The sequence below is a fragment of the Carcharodon carcharias genome, chromosome 3, assembly GCF_017639515.1.
Source record: "Carcharodon carcharias isolate sCarCar2 chromosome 3, sCarCar2.pri, whole genome shotgun sequence".
NCBI lineage: Eukaryota > Metazoa > Chordata > Chondrichthyes > Lamniformes > Lamnidae > Carcharodon > Carcharodon carcharias.
The window spans coordinates 230,688,449-230,713,555 of record NC_054469.1 but is presented as its reverse complement, the minus strand read 5'-3'; the positions used below and the strand labels follow the sequence as shown (position 1 = coordinate 230,713,555).

The following is a 25,107-nucleotide window of genomic DNA, read 5'->3' as shown; positions in this document are numbered from 1 at the left end:
CACCCCCCACCCCCCCACCCCCCTTAAACCAGCTTATATTTCACCTCTCTTCTATTTTTACTTAGTTCTGTTGAAGGGTCATGCGGACTCAAAATGTTAACTGTGTTCCTCTCCGCAGATGCTGCCAGACCTGCTGAGTTTTTCCAGGTATTTTTATTTTTGTTCAGTATAAATGATTGTTTTCCCCTTATATTGATATCCTTGCAAAATGCCCTGATGAGTACAAGACGAAAAGCTTCCACATGCCTCTTCTTTTAGCAATACTCAAGTTCTGTGCTATCTAACGACGTTTTAACTTACCTTACGCACATGTACCTGTTTCCCTGTGAATTCACACTTTGATTTTTCTCTGAATATGGTCGATCGACTGACTGAGCCCCAGACCCAAACCTCGCTGATTTGTGCTCCGAAATACCACAGCTCTCTCTCTCTCTCTGCTTCTCTCGCTGATTTATGACCCAAAGTCTCCTGCATTCTCCCTGCTACTCACTCTGATATATGCTCCAAAGTCTCACCACGCTCTCTCCCCTTCTCGCGCATATTTATGTTCTGAAGTCTCACCGCACTCTCTCCCCTTCTCGGGCTGATTTATGCTCTCAGTCTCACTGCACTCTCCCCTTCCCTGTCTGTGGGGGTGCAGGGATGGAGGCTCATTGCTGGGGGTAAAAGAGGGAAGAATGCACATGTGAGAGAGGGAGGGAGCACGTTTGAGAAAGAGAGGGGGAGTGTGTGAGGGAGAGAGAGAGAGGGAGCATGTGTGAGAGAGAGAGCACATGTGTAAGAGAGAGGGAGCACGTGGGCGAGAGGGAGCTAATTTATGTTATGAAGTCCCGCCACACTCTCTCCCCTTCTTGCGCTGATTTATGCTCCGAGTCTCACTGCACTCTCCCCTTCTCACGTTGATTTATGCTCTGAAGTCTCACCGCACTCTCTCCCCTTCTCATGCTGATTTATCCTCTGAGTCTCGTTGCTCTCTCTCCCCTTCTCATGCTGATTTATGCTTCGAGTCTTGCCACACACTCTCCTCTTCTTATGCCGATCTATACTCTGAAGCCTCACCACTCCCCCCACTTCTCATGCTGATATATGCTTTGAAGTGTGATTTATACTCTGAGTCTCTTTCCCCTTCTCATGCTGATTTATGCTCCAAGTCTCACCACTCTCTCTCCCCTTCTCACACTGATATTTGCTTTGAAGTCTTGCCGCACTCTCTCCCCTTCTCACACTGATGTAAGCTCCCAACTCTCACCCATTAATCTTCTAAATACCAGAGAACACAACTCTAGTTTGTGTAATCTCACCTCATAATTTAACCTCTGCTTCTAGTAAATCTAAACTGCACTTCCTCCAAGGCTTGTACATCCTCCATAAAATGTGATGCCCAGATTACCTTAAGTAATCCAGGTTTTGTCTCACCTGGGTTTTTGCAAGCTGTGGCTTCATTCTAACCCCATGCCTGCATTCCATTTTCCTTCTTGATTATTTTTTGTACCTGCTCATGACATTTTAAAGATCTGTGTATATGGACTTTTAAATCTGTTTGGACCATCCCTGCTTTTAGCTTTTGATCATGTAAAAAGTACTTGGATGTACTCTTTTTATGTCCAAAGTGGATGCCCTCACAGTTGCCTATATTGAAATCCATTTGCCATAGTTCTGCCCATTCACTTAATCTGTCAATATCCCTTTGTAATTTTATGCTTACATCTACACTGCTTACAATGTTGCCTATATTGGATATGTGGCTCTTTATATCTCATCATTTAATTTGTTAATAAACACATTTGCTATTGATAATGCTATGATCCGGTTAGGGACCAATAACGTTTTGTTTAAAATAGACAAAGTTTGAAATCCCAGTTATTCACTAGGAGAATAAAGCCTAAAGACACCATGGTTTTAAACAAACAAAATAAATGTTACTGCACAAAGTCAGAAAAGTAAAATAATTTACAATATCTATCTTATACTTAACATGAGGTAAATATGAATTAACAGGCAATCTGTGATCGAACACATTACATTGCATATTAAATTACAGATGTGACCAAGACAGATCCCAAGGATCTCTCAGCAACCTACCCAGATGTCAGTGACCACTGTGAGTCACAATATCTCATTAAAATTCTGTCTCCCTCATGCGGGAGTTCAACTTTTCACTTTCAAAGATTTAGCACTTGAATTCCCTCAAAACTTGCTCCAACTCAGATTGCCTCAATAACTGCTCCCCTCCCAATGGTTCAATCTCCTCTCCTGAGACTGTGTCCGATGGGATTCCTCATGCTGCCTCTAATTACTGGCACATTTTCAATTTTTTCACAGACTGCTATCTTCACTAAGCTGGAACTGTCCCTGGGTTTCTCTGAGCTCCAGTCTCCCACTGCATTGAGCTATAAATGGTTCTCAGGGCTTCTCTGAGCCCTAACTGCCTTACATGGAACCGGTGACCCTTTCTCAGCTCCCCGGGACTTCAATGACCCCTAACTGAATGGCACTTACTAACATCTCCCAGGGCTTCTCTGTGGGCTGCGAATCACATGCAGTCCAAACTGCAAATAACCCTCTGTCCCAGCAAATACACAGATAAATTGAAACCAGAGAAGCTTTTTAAGCTCCACCATCTCTATGACAATGTCATCTTTCAGGGTTCACTGAATGCTTTTAAGTAATTTAGCTCTAACTCCCAAAAAAAAAATCTCTCTGGACTGTACATCTTTGCCAGCAATGTAGACATCAAGTCTCGAGTTCTTCAGCTAAGTAAGCTCACCTGCTGTTTTATGGCTCCATCTCTTCTAATCTGACTGTATTAAACAAACAAGGGTAACCTTGTAAATTGCCATTTTCTTTTAGGTGTTTTGGAAATCTCTAAAACCTAGCATTTTAGTTACCTTGCCCTTTACAACTTTAATGTACCCAGAACTAAAAATTACCTCTAAAATATTATCCTGAATTATGAACTAGATATTCATCACAATAAGAAAGTCTACTTCAGTGATTATTGCGTAAAAACCAATCAGAACTGGTGTGAAGCATCTTCTTGTATGATCCCAATTAAAATTATCCTGGCCACTTTCTATTAAGCAAGATAACCTGCCCCACACTGAATTAGTCACAAGGGTAACATGAGTTTTAGCGGTGACATTCTGCTAAAGAAGTTCAGATGACAAATTTATGATGTCATGTCAGAAGTAAAAATAATTGATAGTATATTGAAAGGAAACATGAGGAATTCTATACTTGTGCTACCAAATTATAAGAACAATTGTATTGGAGAATTATAGATTAATGAATGAAACCCAGCATGGATTTGTTAAAGGTAAATTGTGTTTGACCTACTTGATTGGGTCTTTGATGAAGTAACAAAGTGGAGTTAATGAGAGTTGTGCAATTTATGTGGATACGAATTTCTGAAAGACACTTCACAAAATAACACGTAATAAGCTTATTTTATAAACAATTAGCATAACTTTCTTGCTTTTGTCTTTCGTGCTTCTACTTATAAAGCTAAGTATATCTTTTAACAGCCTTCTCAACTTGTCCGGCCACCTTCAAAGATTTGTGTACCTGAGCCTCCAGGGTTTCTCAGTTCCTACACCCCATTTAAAATTGCACCATTTACTTTATGTTGCTTCTCCTCATTCTTCTATCAAAATAAATCACCATACTTCTCTGTGTTAAATATTGCTAAACATGTCTAGCTATTTCACTAGTATATCTATGTCCTCCTAATATACCAACATATGAATTAAGAGCAGGAGTAGGTCATTCAGCCCCTCGAGCCTGCTCCACCATTCAGTAAGATCATGGCTAATATGATTGTGGCCTCAACTCCACTTTCCTGCCTACTTGCTATACCCTTTGACTCCCTTATAAGTCAAAAGTCTACTTACCTCTGCCTTAAAAATATTAAATGACCCTGCCTCTACCATTCTTGGGGGAAGGGAGTTGCACAGACTCATGACCCTCTGAGAGAAAAATATTCTCCTCATCTCTGCTTTAAATGGTAAGCCCTTTATTTGTAAACTGTGTCTCCTAATGCTGGTCTATCCCACAAGGGGAAACATTCTTTCAGCATCCACTCTGTCAAACCCCCTCAGGATCTTATATGATTCAATAAGATCACCTCTCATTTTTCTAAACTCCAATGAATACATGCCCAACCTGTCCTCATAAGATAGCCCCCTCATCCCAGGAATCAGTTGAGTGAACCTTCTCTGAACTGCTTCCAATGCAATTCTGTCCTTCCTTAAATAAGGAGGCCAAAATTGTACAGTTTTCTAGATGTGGTCTCACCAATGCCCTGTGCAGCTGTCGCAAAACATCTCTACTTGTATATTCCATTCCCCTTGCAATAAGTGGCAACATTCCATTTGCCTTCCTAGTCACTTGCTGTACCTGCATTCTAACATATTGTGATTCATGTACCAGGACACCCAGATCCCCCTGTAACTCAGATTTCTGCAATTTCTCTTCATTTAGATATGTTGCTTTTCTATCCTGTCAAAGTGGACAATTTCACATCTTCCCACATTATACCACATCTGTCAAATTTTTGTCCACTCACTTAACCTATCTATATCCCTTTGCAGACCTTTTATATCCACTTCACAACTTACTTTCCTACTTGTTTTTTTGTCATCAGCAAACTTAACAATACATTCAGTCCCTTCATCCAAATCATTGATATAGATTGTAAATAGTTGAGACCGCAGGACTGATCCCTGGGGCACTCCACTCATTACATCTTGCCGACTCAAAAATTACCCATTTATGTCTACTCTCTGTTTCCTGTGAGCTAACCAATTTTCTATCCATTAAAATGCATTCTACCCTATTAAAATTTAGATGTTTATAGAATTGTACTAGATTCCCTTTTTATGTTTATCCCTCTCTCCTTTTTTTTAAACAGGGGTGTAACATTTGCAACCCTCCAGTCCTCTGGGACCACTCCCATATTGGAGCAGAATTGGAAGATTGTGTCCAGAGCCTCCATAATTTCCATCCTTACTTCCCTCATCAACCTTGGTTGCATCCCATCCAAACCTGGTGACTTTCCTATTTTAAGTGCGAACCAACTTTTAAATGCCTCTTTATTTTTATCCTGTCCAATTTCTCTGCTGCCACCTCCTTTACTATGACATTGGCAGCATTCTCTCCATTAGTCAAGTGCAAAGCGTTCCTATGGTGGATCATATTTCCTGACCTGCTGCCAGAAAAAGATTTTCTTTTTGGTATATAATTGGCTCTATCTTTTCTTTGACCACCCTATTAAAGTTTACATGTTTATATAAGTCTTTTGGATTCTTTTTTAATGTTACCAGCTAATTTAGTTTCATGGAATTCCTTTTGCCCTCTTATATCCTTTCTGATTTCTCCCTTGTAGTTTCTGTATTCAGCTTGGTTCTCTACTGTATTCTGAGTCTGACATTTATCATAAGCTTCAATTTCCTGGTTCATTTTAATTTCTATAAATTTAGTCATCAAGGGAACCCTAGCTTTGGATACCCTACCTTTCCCCTTCATGTGAATATGACTTGTTTGTCTCAGAATTATCTCCTTCTTGAAAACCTCATTTACTGTTTTGCCTGTCAATCTTTGATGCTAATCTATCAGAACCACATTTCTTTTTAGCTCTCCTCCAGTTGAATATTTCCACGTTTGATATTTTGTCCTTTTCCATAATTGCTCTAAAGCTATTTTTATAGAGGGGGACTTTAATTACCCAAATATCAGTATGAATAATGTTAGCGTAAAGGGAAAGGGGTGGGAGGAATTTCTGAAATATGTTCAAGAGCACCGCTTTAACCAATATGTTCTCAGTCCAGTGAGGAAAAAGGCATTGCTGGATTTGTTGCTGGGGAATGAGGTGGGCCAAGTAGACCTAGTGTCTGTGGGAGAATGCTTGGATAAGAGTATTCATTATTTCGATTACTAATGGAGAAGATCAAGGAACAATCTAAAGTAAAATTTTTAAATTGGAAGAGGGCTAACTTCAGTGGGATGAGAGAGAATCTAGCCAAGATAAAATGAAAGTTTGACAGGAAAAACTGTAACGAAATAATGAGTGATCTTTAAGGAAGAGATGTTTCAGGTACAGACTAGGTACATTCCAGCAAGAGAGAAAGGCAGGGCAACCAAAATCAGGGCTCCTTGGATGATGAGGGAGATAGGGAATATGCTGAAACAAAAAAGATGGTGTATGATACATGTCAAGTTAGCTGTTCAAGCAAGAACCAAATGCAATAATTTGAGAGGGAAAATGAAGAGGAAAATAAGACTGACAAAGAGAGAATATGGACTAGCAGACAGAGATTTAGGATGGTATTTTATGTCCTCCCCCCCATGGCAAGTTGAAGGTGGAGAGGGCATTTAATCGGGCAGGATGGTGGTGGGTGAGGACCCTGCCATCTTCCCACCTCCACCCCAATTAAGTCTGTGGTTTGAAGGCCCATGGACGGCTTTCCTGCCCAGCCACTCATTGAAGCCCTTAAGTGATCAATTAATGCCCACTTAAGGCCTCATCTGCTGCCACTGGTATTAACCCAGCGTTAGGCAGGAAGGAGCTCACTATGCAGGGAGTTGGCCAAGCAAACCCATGCGGTGTTGCTTGTGGATTCTCATGGGGTGTCCCTCGTTCAAAGGCACTCAATACCTGATTGAGGGACCCAACTGAGAAGGGGAGGCCTGCTGAGAGCTGCCCTCTGCCCTTGCTGCCAACCCCTATATGCCCCTCCTTTGCGATCCCCACCCCACAAAACCTTTCCTGCCATCACTTACCTCATAATCCTGCACCTCTGGTGGGTGTATTTCTCGCAGCAGCCACTGCCTCCCCAGTGGTATTGCTGAGCAAAAGAACTGTTGGCCTCTGATTGGCCTGTTGAGAACACCATCGTCTCCATAAAATTCCCCCTCCTAAGGTTTTGGCAAGAAATGCAGGGGGATGTGAGGAAGAACATTTTTATGCTGCAAGTGGTAATGACCTGGAACTCGCTGTCTACAAGGTTGGTGGAAGTGAATATGATCAATGATTGCAAAAAGAAATTAGATTGGTATCTGAGGGAAATAAACTTGCAAGACTACAGGGATTGAGCCTGAGAATGGGACTGCCTGGGTTGCTCTAGGGAGACTAGCATGAACTTGATGAGTTGAATGGCCTCCTTCTGTACCGCAATGACTGTATGACTCTGTGTTGTGATCATTATTTGTCAAATACTCCCCCACTGAAACTTGCTGCAATTACCTCACTTCATCCTCCAGAACTAGGTAAGTACTGCTTCATTTCTCATTGGGCTGAAAACGCACTGATCATTGTATACACATTTTAAGAATTCCTATTCCTATTTGCCCTTTACACTGTTAATTTTCCCAGTCTACATTAGGATAATTGCAATCCCCCATTATCACTAAAGTTCTTGCAATTTCCTGGAATTTGCCTGCAAATTTACTCTTATGTTTTATTCCTTATCTCTATCGTCCCCACTTTTAGTTGTCTAGTGTTTACACTGTTAACTTATTGCCCTGGGGATATTCTTATTGTGCTTCATGTGAGCAAATTGCCCTGAATATGCTTATAATGTGCTCAGTGTAACCGTGTTTCTCTGAGGGTGTCCCTATTGCCACCAGTGGGAGCTTATTGCTCTCGGGTGCCATTATTCCTCTTAAGTGAGAGCATGTTATCCTTAGGGTGCACCTTTGGCCTCAGTGGAAACTTTTTGCACTAAATGTATCCCTATTGCTTTCATTTGGGGATATTGCCCTGAGGATGCTCCAGTTAAACTCACTGGGGAGGTAATTGCCCTCAATTGGTGCCATTACTCTGAGGGTACCCCTATTGCCTTTCGTGGGGATTATCACCCTGAGAGTGACCTTATTGCCCCCATTGGGGGTTATTGCTCTAAGTGTGCTCCTATTTCCCTAAGTGGGTGTGATTGCCCTGAGGATGCCTCTGTTGTCCCAGTGGGGGGTGCTAATGTTCTTTGGGTACCTCTATTGCCCATAGTAGGAGTGTATTGCCCTGAGGTTGCCCCTATTGCCATAACCCTCCACTTTCCTCAATGGGGTGGGGTATTACCCTGTTGTTCCCTAAGCCCCCCACTGGGGTGGGGATGGGTGCCACTATTGACCCCCAGTGGGGTGTTTTGCCAGAGGCTGCCTCTATAGCCTTCAGTCAGTGAGAGTTATTGCCCTGCGGTTCTTGCATTGCCCTCAGTGAAGGGTCGTTGCCCTAAAACCTCTATTGCTCTAAAGGTGCTCCTGTTGTCCTGAATGTGGGGTTATTTCCCTGAGTGTTCACATTGCCTGAAACAAGGAACTATTGCCTCGAGTTTCCCTAATACCCTCAATGGGGGAATTATTGCCCTGACAATGTTCCTATCTCTCTTAAAGGGGGATTATTGCCCTAAGGGTGACCCTCAGTGGGTGTTATTGCCATCTCCCCCCGCCCTGTCCCCTGCTCCCCATGGCGGCAGTGACTCAAAGCCTCCTGTTTATTTGTTGTGATCACGTCGCTCTGACGCCCGGCTGCTCCGCTCTGGACTCGGCTCTCAGCCCAATGTACGTGACCCAGCAAAGTTTTCAGCAGACTTATTTTGAAAGGGGCGGCGGATCTGCTGGCGGCGCTTCGCCTGGTTGTGGTGCTGTTATTATTACTGTTATTATTTTTAATAGGTGTAGCTTGAGTTGGAGCAAAGGAGGAGGAGGGAGGGGGTTGGTGGTGGTGGGGTTGGGGGGGGGGAGACCAGGAGCGGCATGTCATGGAGGAACCCGACCCTGCCATCTCCCCGGCGGTGCACCGGGACCTGCAAACAGACCTGAAGGTTGCGCCGACTTCTTGCTCCAGCCACTCCCTGCAACTTTCCCCCAACACCAGCAAAATCTGCAGCGCTACCAGTTGCAACACCAGCAGCTGCAATAGCAGTAAAATCTGCAGCGGTACCAGTTGCAACACCAGCAAAATCTGCAGCGGTACCAGTTGCAACACCAGCAGCGGCTGCAACACCAACAAAAACTGCAGCGGCACCAGTTGCAACACCAGCAAAATCTGCAGCGGTACCAGTTGCAACACCAGCAGCGGCTGCAACACCAACAAAAACTGCAGCGGCACCAGTTGCAACACCAGCAAAATCTGCAGCGGCACCAGTTGCAACACCAGCAAAATCTGCAGCGGCACCAGTTGCAACACCAGCAGCGGCTGCAACACCAGCAAAAACTGCAGCACTACCAGTTGCAACGCCAGCCGCTGTAACAGCAGCAAAATCTGCAGCGGTACCACTTGCCACACCAGCAGCAGCTGCAGCAACAGCAACAGCAGCAAAATCTGTAACAGCAGCAACCACGGCGGCGGCGGCAACCACAACAACAGCTGCTGCAAGGCGAGCTGCCATTCGCAGGCCGGGGACGAGAGGAAAGTTGGCCGTTGCCAGCCCGATGCCGCAAGTCCGGAGAAGGAGGTGCCGGTCGGTGCGGTCAGCCGGCAGAGCAATGAGCTGAGGCTGAACCGCCGCCGCACCAAGTCGTTGCCCTGCCTGCACGACCCCTCCGACTTCTTCAGCGAATTCAACGGGGGGCTGCGCAAGAAGGTGAAGTTCGCCGACTCGCTGGGGCTCAGCCTGGCCAGCGTCAAGCACTTCCGAGCCAGCGACGAGCCCTACATCCCGTCCAAGGTCTTCCTGCGGCTCCAGAGCTTTCCGGCCATCGTGGACGACCTGAACGAGAAGTTCAAAGCGCTGGGAATCCACTGCCTGCGACCCGCCTTCTCCATGCCCTGCGAGGCCAGCGACTTCCTGCAGCGGGCCGAGAGGGACCGGGTCTGCCTGGAGAAGGTCACGGTCAGCCACTTCGATGTGCACGGGATGATCAGGGTCCTGAACATCTCCTACGTCAAGGAGGTGACTGTCCGCTACACCTTCAACAACTGGCTCTCCTGCATGGACACGCCTGCCAAGTACGTGGAAGGGTCCAGCCACTCGGGCACCGACCAATTCTCCTTCGACCTGTCCATCCCCCCTTTCTTGGACCAGGGTTCCTTCGTCCATTTCGCCATCTGCTACAGGGCAGACAACGAGGAGTACTGGGACAATAACTTCGACAAAAATTACTCCCTGCAGTGTGAATCCACGTCAGACGAACACGCCAACACTTAGGATCTTTAAACACACATTTGCATATGTCCTCTATTAAAGAGGTGCCATCTCCTCTAGTTTGATGACATAAGCCGCGGGTTTTTTTTAAAAGCTCCAGGCGTCAAACTTACCCAAGGAAGTGTATTATTATATGTTCCAGTCTTAGGATAGAGTTTGAGGTATGCTATTGACAGTACAGTTATTGAAGAAAATTAAAGTGGCAATGGTATCAAGAATATCTGATTTACAATCAAAAGATTCCACTGTGCACACACAAGTGGCAGAATTGACAATGGGAATGACAGTGTACAAACCTTTGGATATTTTGTAGTTTAAGAGCTTTGCTGAAACTGCATTCCATTTCCTCCATCTTCTGATTTTCTATTGTTACGTTTGCCTTCCTTTTAGGAGAGACTTATAAACATCCCTTGTCCAGGAGCTGGGTACAGAATCTGCTCCCAGGCAACTCCAATGCCACTGTCTGCTAGGAGTTGTGGAGAGTGGGAGGTTTGGTATGACACCCGAATTTCCACCAACTCCCCCTCCCCGACAGCAGTGCCAAGATTGTAAACACAAAATTACATTCTATTGTTTTGTAATAAGGATAGTTATGTACAGTGTATTACTGCAGTGCCTTACAGTTTGTCTAACTGCAAAAAGACAACTTGAAGTTGTCCTCTCAGCTTAAAGGTTTAAATTTTTTATGTGTAGACGATCGCATTTTATGAATTGTCTAAAAATGATCCAGAAATGAATTATGCAGTTGCTCTTAGATGCTCTGGTATGTGTGTGTCAGGGAGATTTTAATGATCTGAGGATAATAACCCATATAGAGGATTATAGAACACAATACATTTGGCTATTGATGAGGAATAAATTACTTGATCTTTAACAGTACATATACTGGATGTTAATTAATGTACAGTGGAAAGCTTAATTTGTTTGGCAGGATAATTCAGGAGGAGTTGGTTTACATCTGACTGTCAGCACAAGCCCCTCTGAAGTGGTTTTAACTCTTAGTGACATAAGTGGCTAGAAAGCCTTTTACACCACAGGAGATATGTATTGTTTATGGGATGGACTTGCAGTCAGAATAAAATAGAAAACTCTATTTACTAATGCATGCAAATGGAACACATATAACATGACATTTAAAATTAATTATGAAATGGATTAAAAGTGTTTTATACAATGAACCTTCCTCCTATTTCTCAGAGAAAAATGGGAATTTGATCAGTATTTAAAAATGTTTTTATGTCCCTTGAGTCAATTTCATACTGGATTGGGGACAATCAAACACAATTACAGAGCTCCGCTCTGCCCCAACTCGAAATTTGTATCTTTCTGTAGTTCCTCTCCAATTTCCTCTCACCATTTACAAGTTTATCTTGTTCATGAGATTCATCTCCTGCTCCTTCGACTCTGTACCCACTAAACTGTTGACCATCTAACTTTCCTTCCTGGCTCCCATGTTTAGCTGATACTGTTTTCTCTCCTTCAAATCTGCTGCCATCATCCCTCTCCTCAAAAAAATAATCCTTGACCTCCACGTCCATGCCAACTACTGTTCCATCTCCAACCTCCCTTTCCTCTCCAAAGTCCTTGATCTGTTAAAAAGTGGAAAACTGCGAATGATGGAAACCTAACATTAAAAACAGAAAATGCTGGAAATACTCAGCAAGTCAGGCAGCATCTGTAGAGAGAGAAAAAGATTTAATGTTTCAGGTCAAGGCCTTTCATCAGACGAAAGGTTATTGACCTGAAACGTCAGCTCTGCTTTTCTTTCTCAACAGATGCACTCAGACCTGCTGATTATTTCCAGCCTTGTCTGCTTTTATTCCTTGAATGTGTTGTTGCCTCCCAAATGTGTCCCTCATTTTTCCAGGAACTCAATGCTTGAATTCTTCCAATCAGTTTCTCCCCCCACCCCCCACCCCACGCCTCGCCCCACTTTGGAAACACCACACCAAAAATGAAGTACAACTTATTTTCTGCCAGTATATTATAAAAGTTTATATTTTGCAGTGAATGTAAGAATTTACTGTGTGAAAATTTCAAAAACAAGCCTGGAGAAGTCATCCACTGCCAGCTCCTGGAAAGTTTGTCGTTACGTGTTTGAAGTGCAGCATCTGATGCATTTAATCTAAATTAGATGTTCGAACTGCATTAAGCATCATTGGGCTGAATAGGAGAGTACCCTAACGCACAGTCAAATGTGAGTGGGGAGCCCAAGCTGATTCCATCCACCTTCTTTACAAGCCAAATTCATCCCTCTATGGACTACAGACTTTAACTGTGAACTATTATATTGTTTCTCACCGCCCCCCCCCCAACTTCTGATCCTAATCTTCGGCATGCCTATTAAACCTGAATTTCCCCAGTGTCCAATTGCATACAGATTTTGGCTGATACGTTGAACCTGAGCCCAGTACTTCTTTCTTGCTTTTTTTTATTCTTCTTTTGACCCATCTTGAGTCCTGTCTCCTCTCCCTCCTAGCCATCCCACTTTTGATTTCTCCCATCTTAGGTAATTTGTCCCCCAATCCCTACCTCAATGTTTCACTACTATTCTGTTTTCTTAGTCTCTTGTACCAGCCCAGGCTAGAATTCCCTTGCATTGGCTTACGGTGAGACTCTTGACATTGTCTGAAAGGCCCATCAAGGCACCTGTGGTTGCCTTCTTACAAGAAGCAGACACCCTAACCCATCCTCATCTCCCACTGATCTCCTCACTCAGTGAACCCGCTGGCAATGAATCCCAGAGATTCCCATCCCATTCCCCTCACCATCACAGACTCTTCAGACTCTGCCTGCAAATCAATGATCACCTCTCTCCACATTTTCAATTTAAGCCCAATTACTCACAAGGACAACAGCAACTGTCAGGTGAAGAAGTTGTATTTTAATCAGAGTTGATCATAGGACAATATACAGATACTTGCAGCAGAAACAAACAACCATAACACCTAGCTGGTACCAGACTCAAATGGACAGGTGCATACTAAACTTGGTCTTCTTGAACCATAGTCCAAAGTCAGCATGGATCCACTGTACAAGAGCAAAATATTATGGATGTTGGAAATCTGAAACAAAAGCAGAAAATGCTAGAAATACTCAGCAGTTCAGACAGCATCTGTGGAGAGAGAGAACCATTTAACTTTTCACGTCTGTGCCCTTTCATCAGAACAGATCCATTGTTCATTCTGTCCTCTTCACTCAACTCTGCATAGCATGCAGCACAATCAGTGCCCTATGGTTTGTTATCCCTGAGAGACTCCATTTTCCAGTGGGTTTTTACTACTTGGACCTGGAGCCCAGTGGTCAAGGTTTAGTCACCTTTTTGACAGTATTAATTCCCAGGTTTTCAAGTTATAAAACTTACTTCAACAGGAGGACCATGTGAAGGTTGCTGCCTCCCTCTCAAACACCCAATGACAAAATACCTTGGCATCACTCTTGACCATACATTGATCCACTGGCAACACCTCCAGAATATCAGAGCCAAGGTCAAGACGAGAGTGAATCGCATGCAGAAACTGGTGGGTACCACCTGAGGCAGCAGAGCCAACGCACTAGGCAGTGCTTTGCTCACCCTGGTTTACCCAATAGCAAAGTACTACTGCTCAACCTAGCTCAGGAGTTGCCACACAAATGTGGTAAACATCCACCTTCAGGAAGTCATAGGGATTATTTATGGGACATTGTAACCAACACAACTTGGGTGGCTTCCTGTGCTAGTACAAATTGAACCTCCTGATGTCTGGAGGGAAAACATCGTCCTTAAAGAACACCACCGGCTGAAAGTTAACAAGGCACTCCCACACAAAACATCAAAAGATCCCTATACACTCGCCTAAAATCCCATAGTCCCTACTGAAACACACTCCACATCCTACAAACTGATCACAGCCCCAACTCTCAATGGCACACCTGGTTGACTGCATCACCAACCACAACCTTGGAACTGACCCAAGTAGTGAAGCTCCAGGTTTCAACCTTCCACGGAAAATCTGGACAACACTTGAACGTTTGAGGAGGGGCCAGGGAAGGTGTGACCACTTGTCCCACAAGTGGAATGTGAGGAACAGCTCAAATCATGACTGTGGTCTTTAGTCAGACCATCGCCTGTATACTGAACTCCTGCCCTGAGAGACCCATTCCTGGTGGCATCACAACCATTCACACTGTCAGCTGAAGCCATTGAATGGATTTTTAACCCTGAAATAAAATTATAACTGCTCCCCCAGCTATTCGAATAAAACAAAAAGTTCCTTGCACAATTTTAAGGACATTGCAGTATCTGTTCTGTATCCCTGTAACTCTTTTGAGTACAAACCCATTTCCATCTGTTTCAGATGAAATTACATTGTTTCATAGTTTGCCATTGTGAGATTTGAATTCTTGATCTTGAGGTTGCAAGCCCAGTACCATAACCACTTGGCTATTTAGGCCAAGCTCTCTGTACCCCTGTATGCATACTTTATCTCACTTCCCTTATTGCTATCACACTTTGCAAATATATTCTCCTTTTCTGCCCTTTTGAGCCTTGTGTCTTATCTAGACACCATCATGCATCATAACGGTCATCAGCTGGTTCTAAAGATAGCAATAGCACATAATTAGCTGTCACTCTGTAGCTGTTTTTTTTAGCTTCGTCTTGTTATTATTCACTTTTTTGTTCTCCCTTTCTGATCTTATGACTTCCTAACCTCTTCTGTCATCTGCCCAGATTATTCTGTTCTGTCATGTACTTACTTCTTCGGGCTTGCTTCATTTTTGATATACAGGCTCATACCGTTAATTCACATTTGCCATCTTTCCAACACCAACCCTGTCATTTGTTCTTTAAAATCCTGATCCTTTGTCGCCTATTTCCAAGCCCCTCTCCCTTTTTCTGACTGAGTTGTCCTCCCTCCATTCCTCCCTCAGCCTCTGCACTTAGTAACCTCTCTGTCACTACAGTTAAGACCACCTGTTCAGCAGCCTCTGCCTGCCCTTCTCCTTGCCTAACTTCCCTGAAGGTACCTCACCTTCACACTTTAATCCGTAACCCCAGCAAACAGAAGAAGGAACATTAATAGTGAGCCACTATTTGGAACTGCCTGTGTGCTGAAGGTACTCCCACAATGCCGTTACGTAGGAAGTTCAGGGATTTTAACCTGGTGACAATGAAGAAATGACAATATAGTCCCCAGTGTATGCCTGGAGAAGAATTTGGAACAGGTGGTGTTCACTCTGCCTCTGCCCGTGTCCTGCCGGATGGTGGGATTAGCGGCTTTTATACTATTTCTCATCACTAACACTTCTCATTTTGATGGGCGTTAAAATTTTAAAAAGTTGTTAAGAGGAACGGGAAAACATCGAGCATAGCACCATCTTAAGAAAGGCTGACCGGCTCAAATGACTGGAACCCAAGCCCTATTGTGTAGATGATGGAGTGAACTAGCTTTCATTGTTACATATGGAGCCTAGTCAGAGGTATGTGTTAAAGTTAAAACATAGTGTTTGCTGCAGCTCTATAAAAGGTGCATAACACTCTACTTCAAAATCAATTCAAACATTCCAAAGCCTAACACACCTTTGGTAATTAGCTGTAGCGCACAAGGAACCATTGATATCTCCCTCAATTAGAGAGAGACAATTTGTTAGATAGTTTACTCCACATCAAGCGTCGACCAGGCAAGGAAGCACTAGGAGTATGTTAATTTCATAAGATGATTTATATGACTCCTGTTTCTCTTCAGACAGAATCAGAGGTTTCACTCCAGAGTGAATTAAATGTCAGCATCATGAGATTTGGAGATCAGTAAATTTTGGAACCAAGATGGAGGTACACAAGATCATTGACCTTGGAAACTTTGTACACTGGAGCAGTTGAATATTTAAAGGTCATGGTTCACTGTAAGAATCAGACCAAAAATTATTCTTATCGGCCTGGGAATGAACAATTATTAATCTAAACCTCATTACCAAAAATCAGCCCTTTCTCTCCCTGGTGTCAAATCCTTGCATCAAGATTCCATTTATACTCAGTACAATGTTTTACTCTGACCTTTAAATACTGTGAGTTGCACACATAAACAGTTGTAGTTTTTGTGATCATGTGTAAACATTGTGTGCGGAGATTACTACAGATATAGGCGCTGGAGACATACTGTGTAATAACAGCACAAGTATGTTTACATTGTGGACAAACTATAATGGAAAAGGTTAAATGGTTTGCAAAGTATATTAAAAATGAATTGAAACATAAGACATAAGAAACATAAGACGTAGGAGCAGAAGTAGGCCATTCGGCCCATCGAGTCTGCACCACCATTCAATGAGATTATGGCTCATCTGATAGTCCTCAATTCCACTTTCCTGCCTTTTCTCCATAACCCTCGATTCCCTTACTGATTAAAAATCTGTCCACCTCAGCCTTGAATATACTTAACAACCCAACCTCTACAGTCCTTTGCGATAAAGAATTCCACAGATTCGCTACCCTCAGAAGAAATTCCTCCTCATCTCTGTCTTAAATGAGCAACCCCTTACTCAGATTATGCCCTCTGGTCCTAGGCTCTCCCACAAGGGGAAATAACCTCTCAGCATCTACTCCGTCATGCTCCCTAAGAATCTTAAGTTTCAATAAAGTCGCCTCTCATTCTTCTAAACCCCAATGAGTACGGGCCCAATCTACTCAAGCTCTCTTCATAAGAAAATCCCTCTATGCCCAGGATCAACCTAGTGAACCTTCTCTGGGCTACCTCTAAAGCTAGTATATCTTTCCTTAGATAAGAGGACCAAAACTGTTCACAGTTGTGGTGTAACTAGTACCTTATATAATTTTAGCAAGACTTCCCTATCTTAACACTCCATTCCCTTTTAAATAAAGGCCAACATTCCATTTGCCTTCCCTATTGCCTGCTGAAATAGTGTGTTAGCTTTTTGGGATTCATGCACGAGGATTCCCAAATCCCTCTGTGCTGCAGCTTTCTGCAGTCTTTCTCCATTTAAATAATATTCAGCTCCTCTATTCTTCCTGCCAAAATGCATAACCTCATATTTTCCCACATTATATTCCATCTGCCAAGTTTTTTTCCCATTCGCTCAACCTGTCTATATCCCTCTGTAGACTGTGTCATCCTCATCGCTTGCCTTCCCACCTATTTTTGTGTCATAAGCAAAGTTTGCAATAGTACATTCACTTCCCTCATCTAAGTCATTAATATATATTGTAAATAATTGTGGCCTCAGCACTGATCCCCGTGGCACTCCCCTAGTTATAGTTTGCCATCCTAAAAATACCCCCCTTATCCCAACTCTTGTCTTCTATTAGTTAGCCAATCTTCTATCCATACTAATCACAGAATCTTATTGGCACAGGAGGCGGCCATCTTGCCCATCAAGTCTGCACCGGCTCTCCAAATGAGCATTATGACCTAGTGCCATTGTCCTGCCTTTTCTCCATACCCTTGCACATTGTTTCTATTCAAATAATCATCTAATGTCCACTTGAATGTCTCCATTGAACCTGCTTCCATCACACTTCCAGGCTGTGCATTCCAGACCCAAACCACTCATTGTGTGAAAAAGATTTTTCCCACATTACTTGCTTCTTTTGCAAATCACTTTAAATCTGTGACCTCTCATTCTTGATCCTTTTACGAGTGGGAACAGCTTGTCCCTATCTACTCTGACCAGCCCCCTCATGATTTTACACATCTCCATCAAATCTCCTTCAAGCATTCTTTTCTCCAGGTAGAACATTCATTAAAATACTATCTCCAACACCATGGGCTCTTATTAAGTAGCCTTACATGTGGTACCTTATCAAACGCCTTTTGGAATTCCAAATATATTACATCTACTAGTTCCCCTTTATCTATCCTGCTTGCTACCTCCTCAAAAAATTCTAATAAATTTGTCAGTCGTGATTTCCCATTCATGAAGCCATACTGACTCTGCTTGATTATATTATGCATTTCTAAATGCTCTGCTATTACATCCTTTATAACAGACTCTTATCATTTTCCCAATGATGGACGTTAAGCTAACTGGCCTATTGTTACCTGTTTTTGTCTCCCTTTTTGAATAAGGGTGTTACATTGGCAGTTTTCCAATCTTCTGGGACTTTTCCAGAATCTAAGGATTCTTGGAAGATTACTAACAATGCTTCCATAATTTGTGTAGCTACTTGCTTTAATATCCCAGGATGCAACGCATCAGGTCCAGGGGACATATTGGCCTTCAGCCCCATTAGTTTCCCTAGTACTTTTTCCTCCAGTGATAGTTATTATATTTATTTCCTCCCCTCCTTTTGCCCCTAGCTTATTTAATATTTTTGGAATGCTATTAGTATCTTCTACAGGGAAAGAGTGAAGCAAAGTATTTATTCAACTCCTCTGCCATTTCCTGGTTCCCCATTATTTCCCCAGCCTCATTCTCTAAAGGGCCAATGTTCACTTTGGCATCTCTCTTCCTTTTTATATATTTAAAGAAGTTCTTACTGTCCATTTTCATATTATTTGCTTGATCAATCGTGAACCCTTGACAATCATTACAAGATATCTTGAGTGAACTCATTTGATATTTGAATCAGTGTATACTCAGGAATGAGACACATAGCTCGCCTGATATTATTTGATCAAAGCTCTGTAAACTGCAATCCCAGTCAAAGGGCAGAATCATCCCAGATTTGCGCTAAGTGCAGTAGCAGGCAGGTAAAATGACGTTTTACCTGCTGGCTGCGATGACGGGTTTTCACGCTATATCGTCCCAATCCCGCCACTTTATTTGTGCATTCTCGGGAAACATGCTGTTTCGATGGCAGGCGGGCTCTCATTCACTAACCTGCTATCACCTCGCCACTTCATCACGTCAGGCGCCATTTTTAAAGTCCAGCCGCGAGCACACATCTCAGTGCTTCCAGGCCCACCACTACTGCAGGGAAGATGTCCACGAAAGGCAAGAATACTGCAGCCCCCAGGTTTAGCGACGCGTCACTGGAACGCCTTTAGGATGCCATGGAGGCTTGCCACAATGTCATCTATCCTTGTTCTGGCCACAGGATGGGCAGTGGCGTTACCAACCAGGCTTGGGAGGTGGTGGCAGCAGTGGTCAGCACCAATGCCTTGAAAAAGAGGACAGCCACCCAGTGCCACTACAGGATGAATGGTCTCATCTGTTCTGCCAGGGTAACTCACTCTTCTCATCACTCTCAACTCTCACGCTCACAAACCCATCACACATCCACAGGGATCTCACACCTCAAGAGATACACACACACCCTCACATCTCCATCAGGCTCATATCCTCTCTAGCTCACATCCTCATTCCAGTCAATGGTGCTGCTCACCACACAAACGCTCCATGCAGTGCCATGCATCCTGCTCACACTCTCGCCATCTGTTTTCATGCAGGAGAAGACTGCTCACATCAGCAGGGAGATGTCCTGGACCAGGGGGTGGGGTGGAGTGGCACACATTAGGCCCCTCTTTGAGGAGCATGTCATTGTGTGGACTGGTGAGGATGTGGACCCTGCCTGCAGCGATGGTGAGGTCAGCAGTGAACACCCACCTGAGGATCCTGCATCATCCATCATCCCTCCCTCAACGCAACTGTGAGTGCCCTCTCTCCTGCTTTTGACTCTGCTGTCATGCACTACTTATCTCTACCTTGGTTGACAGGGAGTTCTGCCAAGGGACCAACACCTTCAGCCAGCCAGTCCCTCAGCTCCATCCACATCCTGATCTGCAGCCAAGAAGACTTCCTCCTCCAGTGAAGAGGTGGAAATAAGCAGCCTGGAAGATCCGTCACCACAGTGGGAGCAGCCTGCCCATGAGTGATTCTAGAGGGAAAAGTGTATGTGTGGTAGGGCATTATGGAGCCTCGTGGAAGCACACTCCCACGCACGCAGATCCTTCACTTTTCACCCTCATCTCAATGTCCTGAGCATTTTCAATGCTGCCTGCTGGGGTTCTCTTTCAGTTCTCCATCTAAGCTGACCTGCCTGTCCACCCACTCACTGATCACACTCCCATGCAGCACATGATCTCGCCCACCACGACTCTCGTTTCATTTTTGATTTAGACAGCATGGTCTGGATTCACTGCATTGTGCGCTCCCCTGCCTTTTACCCTACCCCCGGTCACCCATTTCCTCTCCCCCATCACAGTTGACCCCCCGCCTCCCACCAGCGGCATCACCTCCCCTCCGTTACCTACCAGCTATAACCCTTTTCCTTCAGGGATGTCCAGGTGAACGTGCACGTTCAGGAGAAATTTCTTTACTCGGAGGGTTGTGAATCTTTGGAATTCTCTACCCCAGAGGCTGTGGAAGCTCAGTCATAGAGCATGTTTAAGGTAGAGATTGATGGATTTCTGATTAACAATAATGTAAAGAGTTATGGGGATAGTGTAGGTAAAAAGCATTGAAATGTTCGATCAGCCATGATCATATTGAATGGCGGAGCAGGCTTGATGGACTGAATGGCCTTCTCCTGTTCCTAAGTTCCTGTGTTCCCTTCTGTCCTGAAAGTCCCACCCCCATCCACATTCATCTCCCTGACCCCCTCCTCCCCATGCCCAGGGTCCGTGTCTGCCTCCGGGTCCCCACCAGACACCCTCGCCGTCCCTTCTGTTGCTACTGTTCAACCCTCAACCTCCCATCCTATTGCCTCACCCAATCCTCGGTCATTCTTGCCCTTCCTTCATTTCATTCCCACCGTCAATTTGCCCCCCAGGACACAGACATGGACCTATCTGACACCCCCCTTGCACGACCTGGACATCCCCCCACTGCACCCCTTCACACCCCTTCCCCCCGAAACCCCTTCACACCCCCTATTCCTCCCACCAACACCCCCCACCACCGAACTCACACCAGCTTAGTCCCGCCCCTTTCCTGACTCCTTCCTCCATCCTTACCTCTTCTGCCACCCTTAGTCCATCCCCACTCCTGACTCCCTCCTCCAGCATTACCTCTTCCTCCACCTCACTTCTTCCTCCAGCCTTATTCCCACCAGCTTCCTGACTCCTTCCTCCACTCTTACTTCTTCCTCCACCCTTACTCTCTCCCTTCTCTGTACCGTTCCTCCCCCCTGGACACCCTCCCCTCTCTGCACCTTCCACCACCCTTACACCTACCTCCCCAGTCGCTGTCCTGTACCCCATTAACTCCTCCTTCCCCTGTTCTCCCCTCCCAACCTACCACCTCCCAACCTCTTCCCTGACACCTTCATTTCCCCCTCCTCCAAATCTCACCTCACCCTGACAGCTTCATTCCACCCCCCCCAACCTTACCTCCCCCCAACATCTCTTCCTCTCCCAGTTGATCCTAGCCCTTCTCCTTCCACCCCTCAATCATCACTCATGTGCGCTGCTTCACAGCAGATGGTTCACGAATCAGGGAGAAGTAGGAATAGTGCTTATGAACACAGAAAGTTGGTTACAGGATCTGAGAGTGAAGGGGCTAGGAGTCTGAGATGAGTAGTTAGAGAGTTCACAGAGCTGAGAATGTATGGAGCACTGAGTGGCAAGTATCTTAGAGGATTGAAAGGAGGAATAATGAAAAGAAGATGGTCCAGAAGAATGTGACTAAACAAGCAATGATCCAATTCACACTATCAGGCCTTATCTATTCCCCACAATCAGTTTTCTACCCATCAGCCTCCCACCTGATGGATCTGCAGCCTCAGGTACTGTGACACCACTGCTTTTCCCATTGTCAGTCAGTTCCTGCTTTAAAGCACCAGAGCTTACACTTTCTACTTCTTACAATTAATAGAAAATCACAGTTTGAAGGTATGCAGTATGTTGATGCCACTCCTAGTATGAAATTTCCTGCACTCAATGGTCTTGCTGATATATATAGTTTTTTTCAATTTTCTTAAACAATTGAAAATAACCTTATGAAGTCATAAAAAGAACTTTAGACTTCAAAATGTCACAGAAGAGAGGAATTTTTAACTGAGCTTTTAACAGCAATGAACAAAATTATTCTCTATTTTCTAATCCAAAACGAAGAAACCACAATAACAATTGTTACAGTTTTACAGTTGGTGCAGTTCACTTTCAAATCCTCCAAGGTGAGGAAACAGACCTTTTTGACGTGCACAGCATATGTACTAGTAAAAGCAAAAAACTGCGGATGCTAGAAATCAAAAACAAAAACAAAAATACCTGGAAAAACTCAGCAAGTCTGGCAGCATCTGCGGAGAGGAACACAGTTAACGTTTCGAGTCCGAATGACCCTTCAACAGGACTAAGTAAAAATAGAAGAGAGGTGAAATATTAGCTGGTTTTGAGGGGGGGTGGGGTGGTTTGAGACAAGTAGAGGTGGATAGAGGGCCAGTGATAGGTGGAGATAACCAAAAGATGTCACAGACAAAAGAGCAAAGAGGCGTTGAAGGTGGTGATATTATCTAAAGAATGTGCTAATTAAGGGTAGAAAGCAGGACAACCAAGGTACAGATAGCCCTAGTGGGGGTGGGGTGGGGTGGGGTGAAGGAATCGAAAAAGGACAGCCTTCCGGACAGAATATTGAGTTCAACAATTTTAGGTCATGAACTCTCTCTTTCATCCCCACCCCCTTTCCAATTCCCCCCCTTTTTCCTCCAATAATTTATATAGATTTTTCTTTTCCCACCTATTTCCATTATTTTTAAATGTATTTCCATCCATTATTTTATCTCTACCTTTTAGCCTTTTTTGATTCCTTCACCCCACTCCACCCCCACTAGGGCTATCTGTAACTTGCTTGTCCTACTTTCTACCCTTAATTAGCACATTCCTTAGATAATATCACCACCTTCAACACCTTTTGTCTGTGACATCTTTTGGTATCTCCACCTATCACTGGCCCTCTATCCAGCTCTACTTGTCCCCCGCCCCCTTAAACCAGCTTATATTTCACCTCTCTTCTATTTTTACGTAGTTCTATTGAAGGGTCATTCGGATTCGAAACATAACGTCTTAGAGGCCCTGTGGGAAAAGGAGAGGGTGGATCCTGTGGGATGGTTCCCCAAGTCATTTGGCAGAACGCATCATCGCCAGAACTTTCCAACAAGCACCAAGATATAGCTTGGCTGGTGGTAAGAAAGGCCCTTCCCGTCAGAACTTTCCAACATGCCAGGAGTCTCACCCCCTCTGCATGCCCTCAAGGTGGCTGTGGTGGGGCGAGATCGTTGTTCACCTCCTTGTGGATTGTGCCTTTGCAAAGAAGATCTGGAGAGAGATGCAGTGGTTTCTGTCGAGGTTCATCCCGAGCAGTTCTGTGACACAGGACTCTGTGCTCTATGGGCTGTTCCCAGGGACACACACCGAGACAAACATCAACAGCAGCTGGAGGATCATCAACTCGGTGAAAGATGCTCTTTGGTCTGCCCGAAACTTGTTGGTCTTCCAGTGCAAAGAGTTGTCCCCAACTGAGTGTTGTAGAGTGGCACATTCCAAGGTCCAGGACTATGTGCTGAGGGACACACTAAAGCTTGGGACAGCTGCCGCAAAGGCCCAATGGGGAAAGGTCGCTGTCTAAGACATTTCTTCCACAGTGCACTGAGGGGCTGGGAACTGTTGAGAGCCCCTCAGGCTATACAGATTAAAATGAATGTATGCTGTGAATACTAAGTGTATTGTAAATGTATTGAAGCACCTCAGAGTGCAACATGATGTACGTTGATAACTCCAATACCTTTGTCTGATTGTCTGCATTGACCAGATTGAAATGTTTGTAATATTCTTTGATTGTATTGATGCACCTTGTGATACATGTGTAAAAGTTGAATCTGATTGTATTTTTGTGATGGTGATTTTGAAATGGTTTGGAATGTTCTTCCAGATATTTTTTGAATAAAGTATAGTTTAAAAAAAAGTTAACAGTGTTCCTCTCCGCAGATGCTGCCAGACCTGCTGAGTTTTTCCAGGTATTTTTGTTTTTGTATATGTACTAGTAAATTCTACATTGCACATGCTCAGAATGCAGAAGTATGCTTGGAAGACATTTTTGAGGCAAAAATGTCCAGTTGGAGCCCAACTTTTTGAGACCAGATGAGATCTTAAAGTAAAACCTTTTAAATAGACACCAAAAAACACAGGGTGAAATTGGTCTTCAGATGTAGCACAGTACAAATAATAGCGAATCACCAGTCTGTTTTACATGAAACCTGATCCTTTTTCCATTGAAGGACTGCTGGCTAGGCCACATGTAAACCTGGTTTTACTAAATGCAGCCAGTCTGGGCAACTCAATTTTGTAAGGGAAGTATAAAACAGTCACAACAAAAACAGAATTACCTGGAAAAACTCAGCAGGTCTGGCAGCATCGGCGGAGAAGAAAAGAGTTGACGTTTCGAGTCCTCATGACCCTTCGACAGAACTTGAGTTCGAGTCCAGGAAAGAGTTGAAATATAAGCTGGTTTAAGGTGTGTGTGTGGGGGGCGGAGAGATAGAGAGACAGAGAGGTGGAGGGGGGGGGGTGTGGTTGTAGGGACAAACAAGCAGTGATAGAAGCAGATCATCAAAAGATGTCAATGACAATAGTACAATAGAACACATAGGTGTTAAAGTTAAAGTTGGTGATATTATCTAAACGAATGTGCTAATTAAGAATGGATGGTAGGGCACTCAAGGTATAGCTCTAGTGGGGTTTTTTTTATAATGGAAATAGGTGGGAAAAGGAAAATCTTTATAATTTATTGGAAAAAAAAAGGAAGGGGGAAACAGAAAGGGGTAGGGGATGGGGTAGGGAGCTCACGACCTAAAGTTGTTGAATTCAATATTCAGTCCGGAAGGCTGTAAAGTCCCTAGTCGGAAGATGAGGTGTTGTTCCTCCAGTTTGCGTTGGGCTTCACTGGAACAATGCAGCAAGCCAAGGACAGACATGTGGGCAAGAGAGCAGGATGGAGTGTTAAAATGGCAAGCGACAGGGAGGTTTGGGTCATTCTTGCGGACAGACCGCAGGTGTTCTGCAAAGCAGTCGCCCAGTTTACGTTTGGTCTCTCCAAT

The 25,107-nt window shown here is 44.1% G+C and overlaps 1 protein-coding gene across 1 annotated transcript; it reads left to right on the top strand.

Annotated features, from left to right (window-relative positions):
* Positions 1-8,753: 8,753 nt before the first annotated feature.
* On the top strand, positions 8,754-11,285 carry ppp1r3g (protein phosphatase 1 regulatory subunit 3G). The gene has a single exon (XM_041184032.1). The coding sequence runs from the start codon at positions 8,754-8,756 to the stop codon at positions 10,140-10,142; it is 1,389 nt and encodes a 462-aa protein (XP_041039966.1). The 3' UTR covers positions 10,143-11,285.
* Positions 11,286-25,107: the final 13,822 nt, after the last annotated feature.

Bases quoted from the DNA above. Each gene is read 5' to 3' on its own strand.
- ppp1r3g (XM_041184032.1), top strand. From the start codon at position 8,754: ATGGAGGAACCCGACCCTGCCATCTCCCCGGCGGTGCACCGGGACCTG.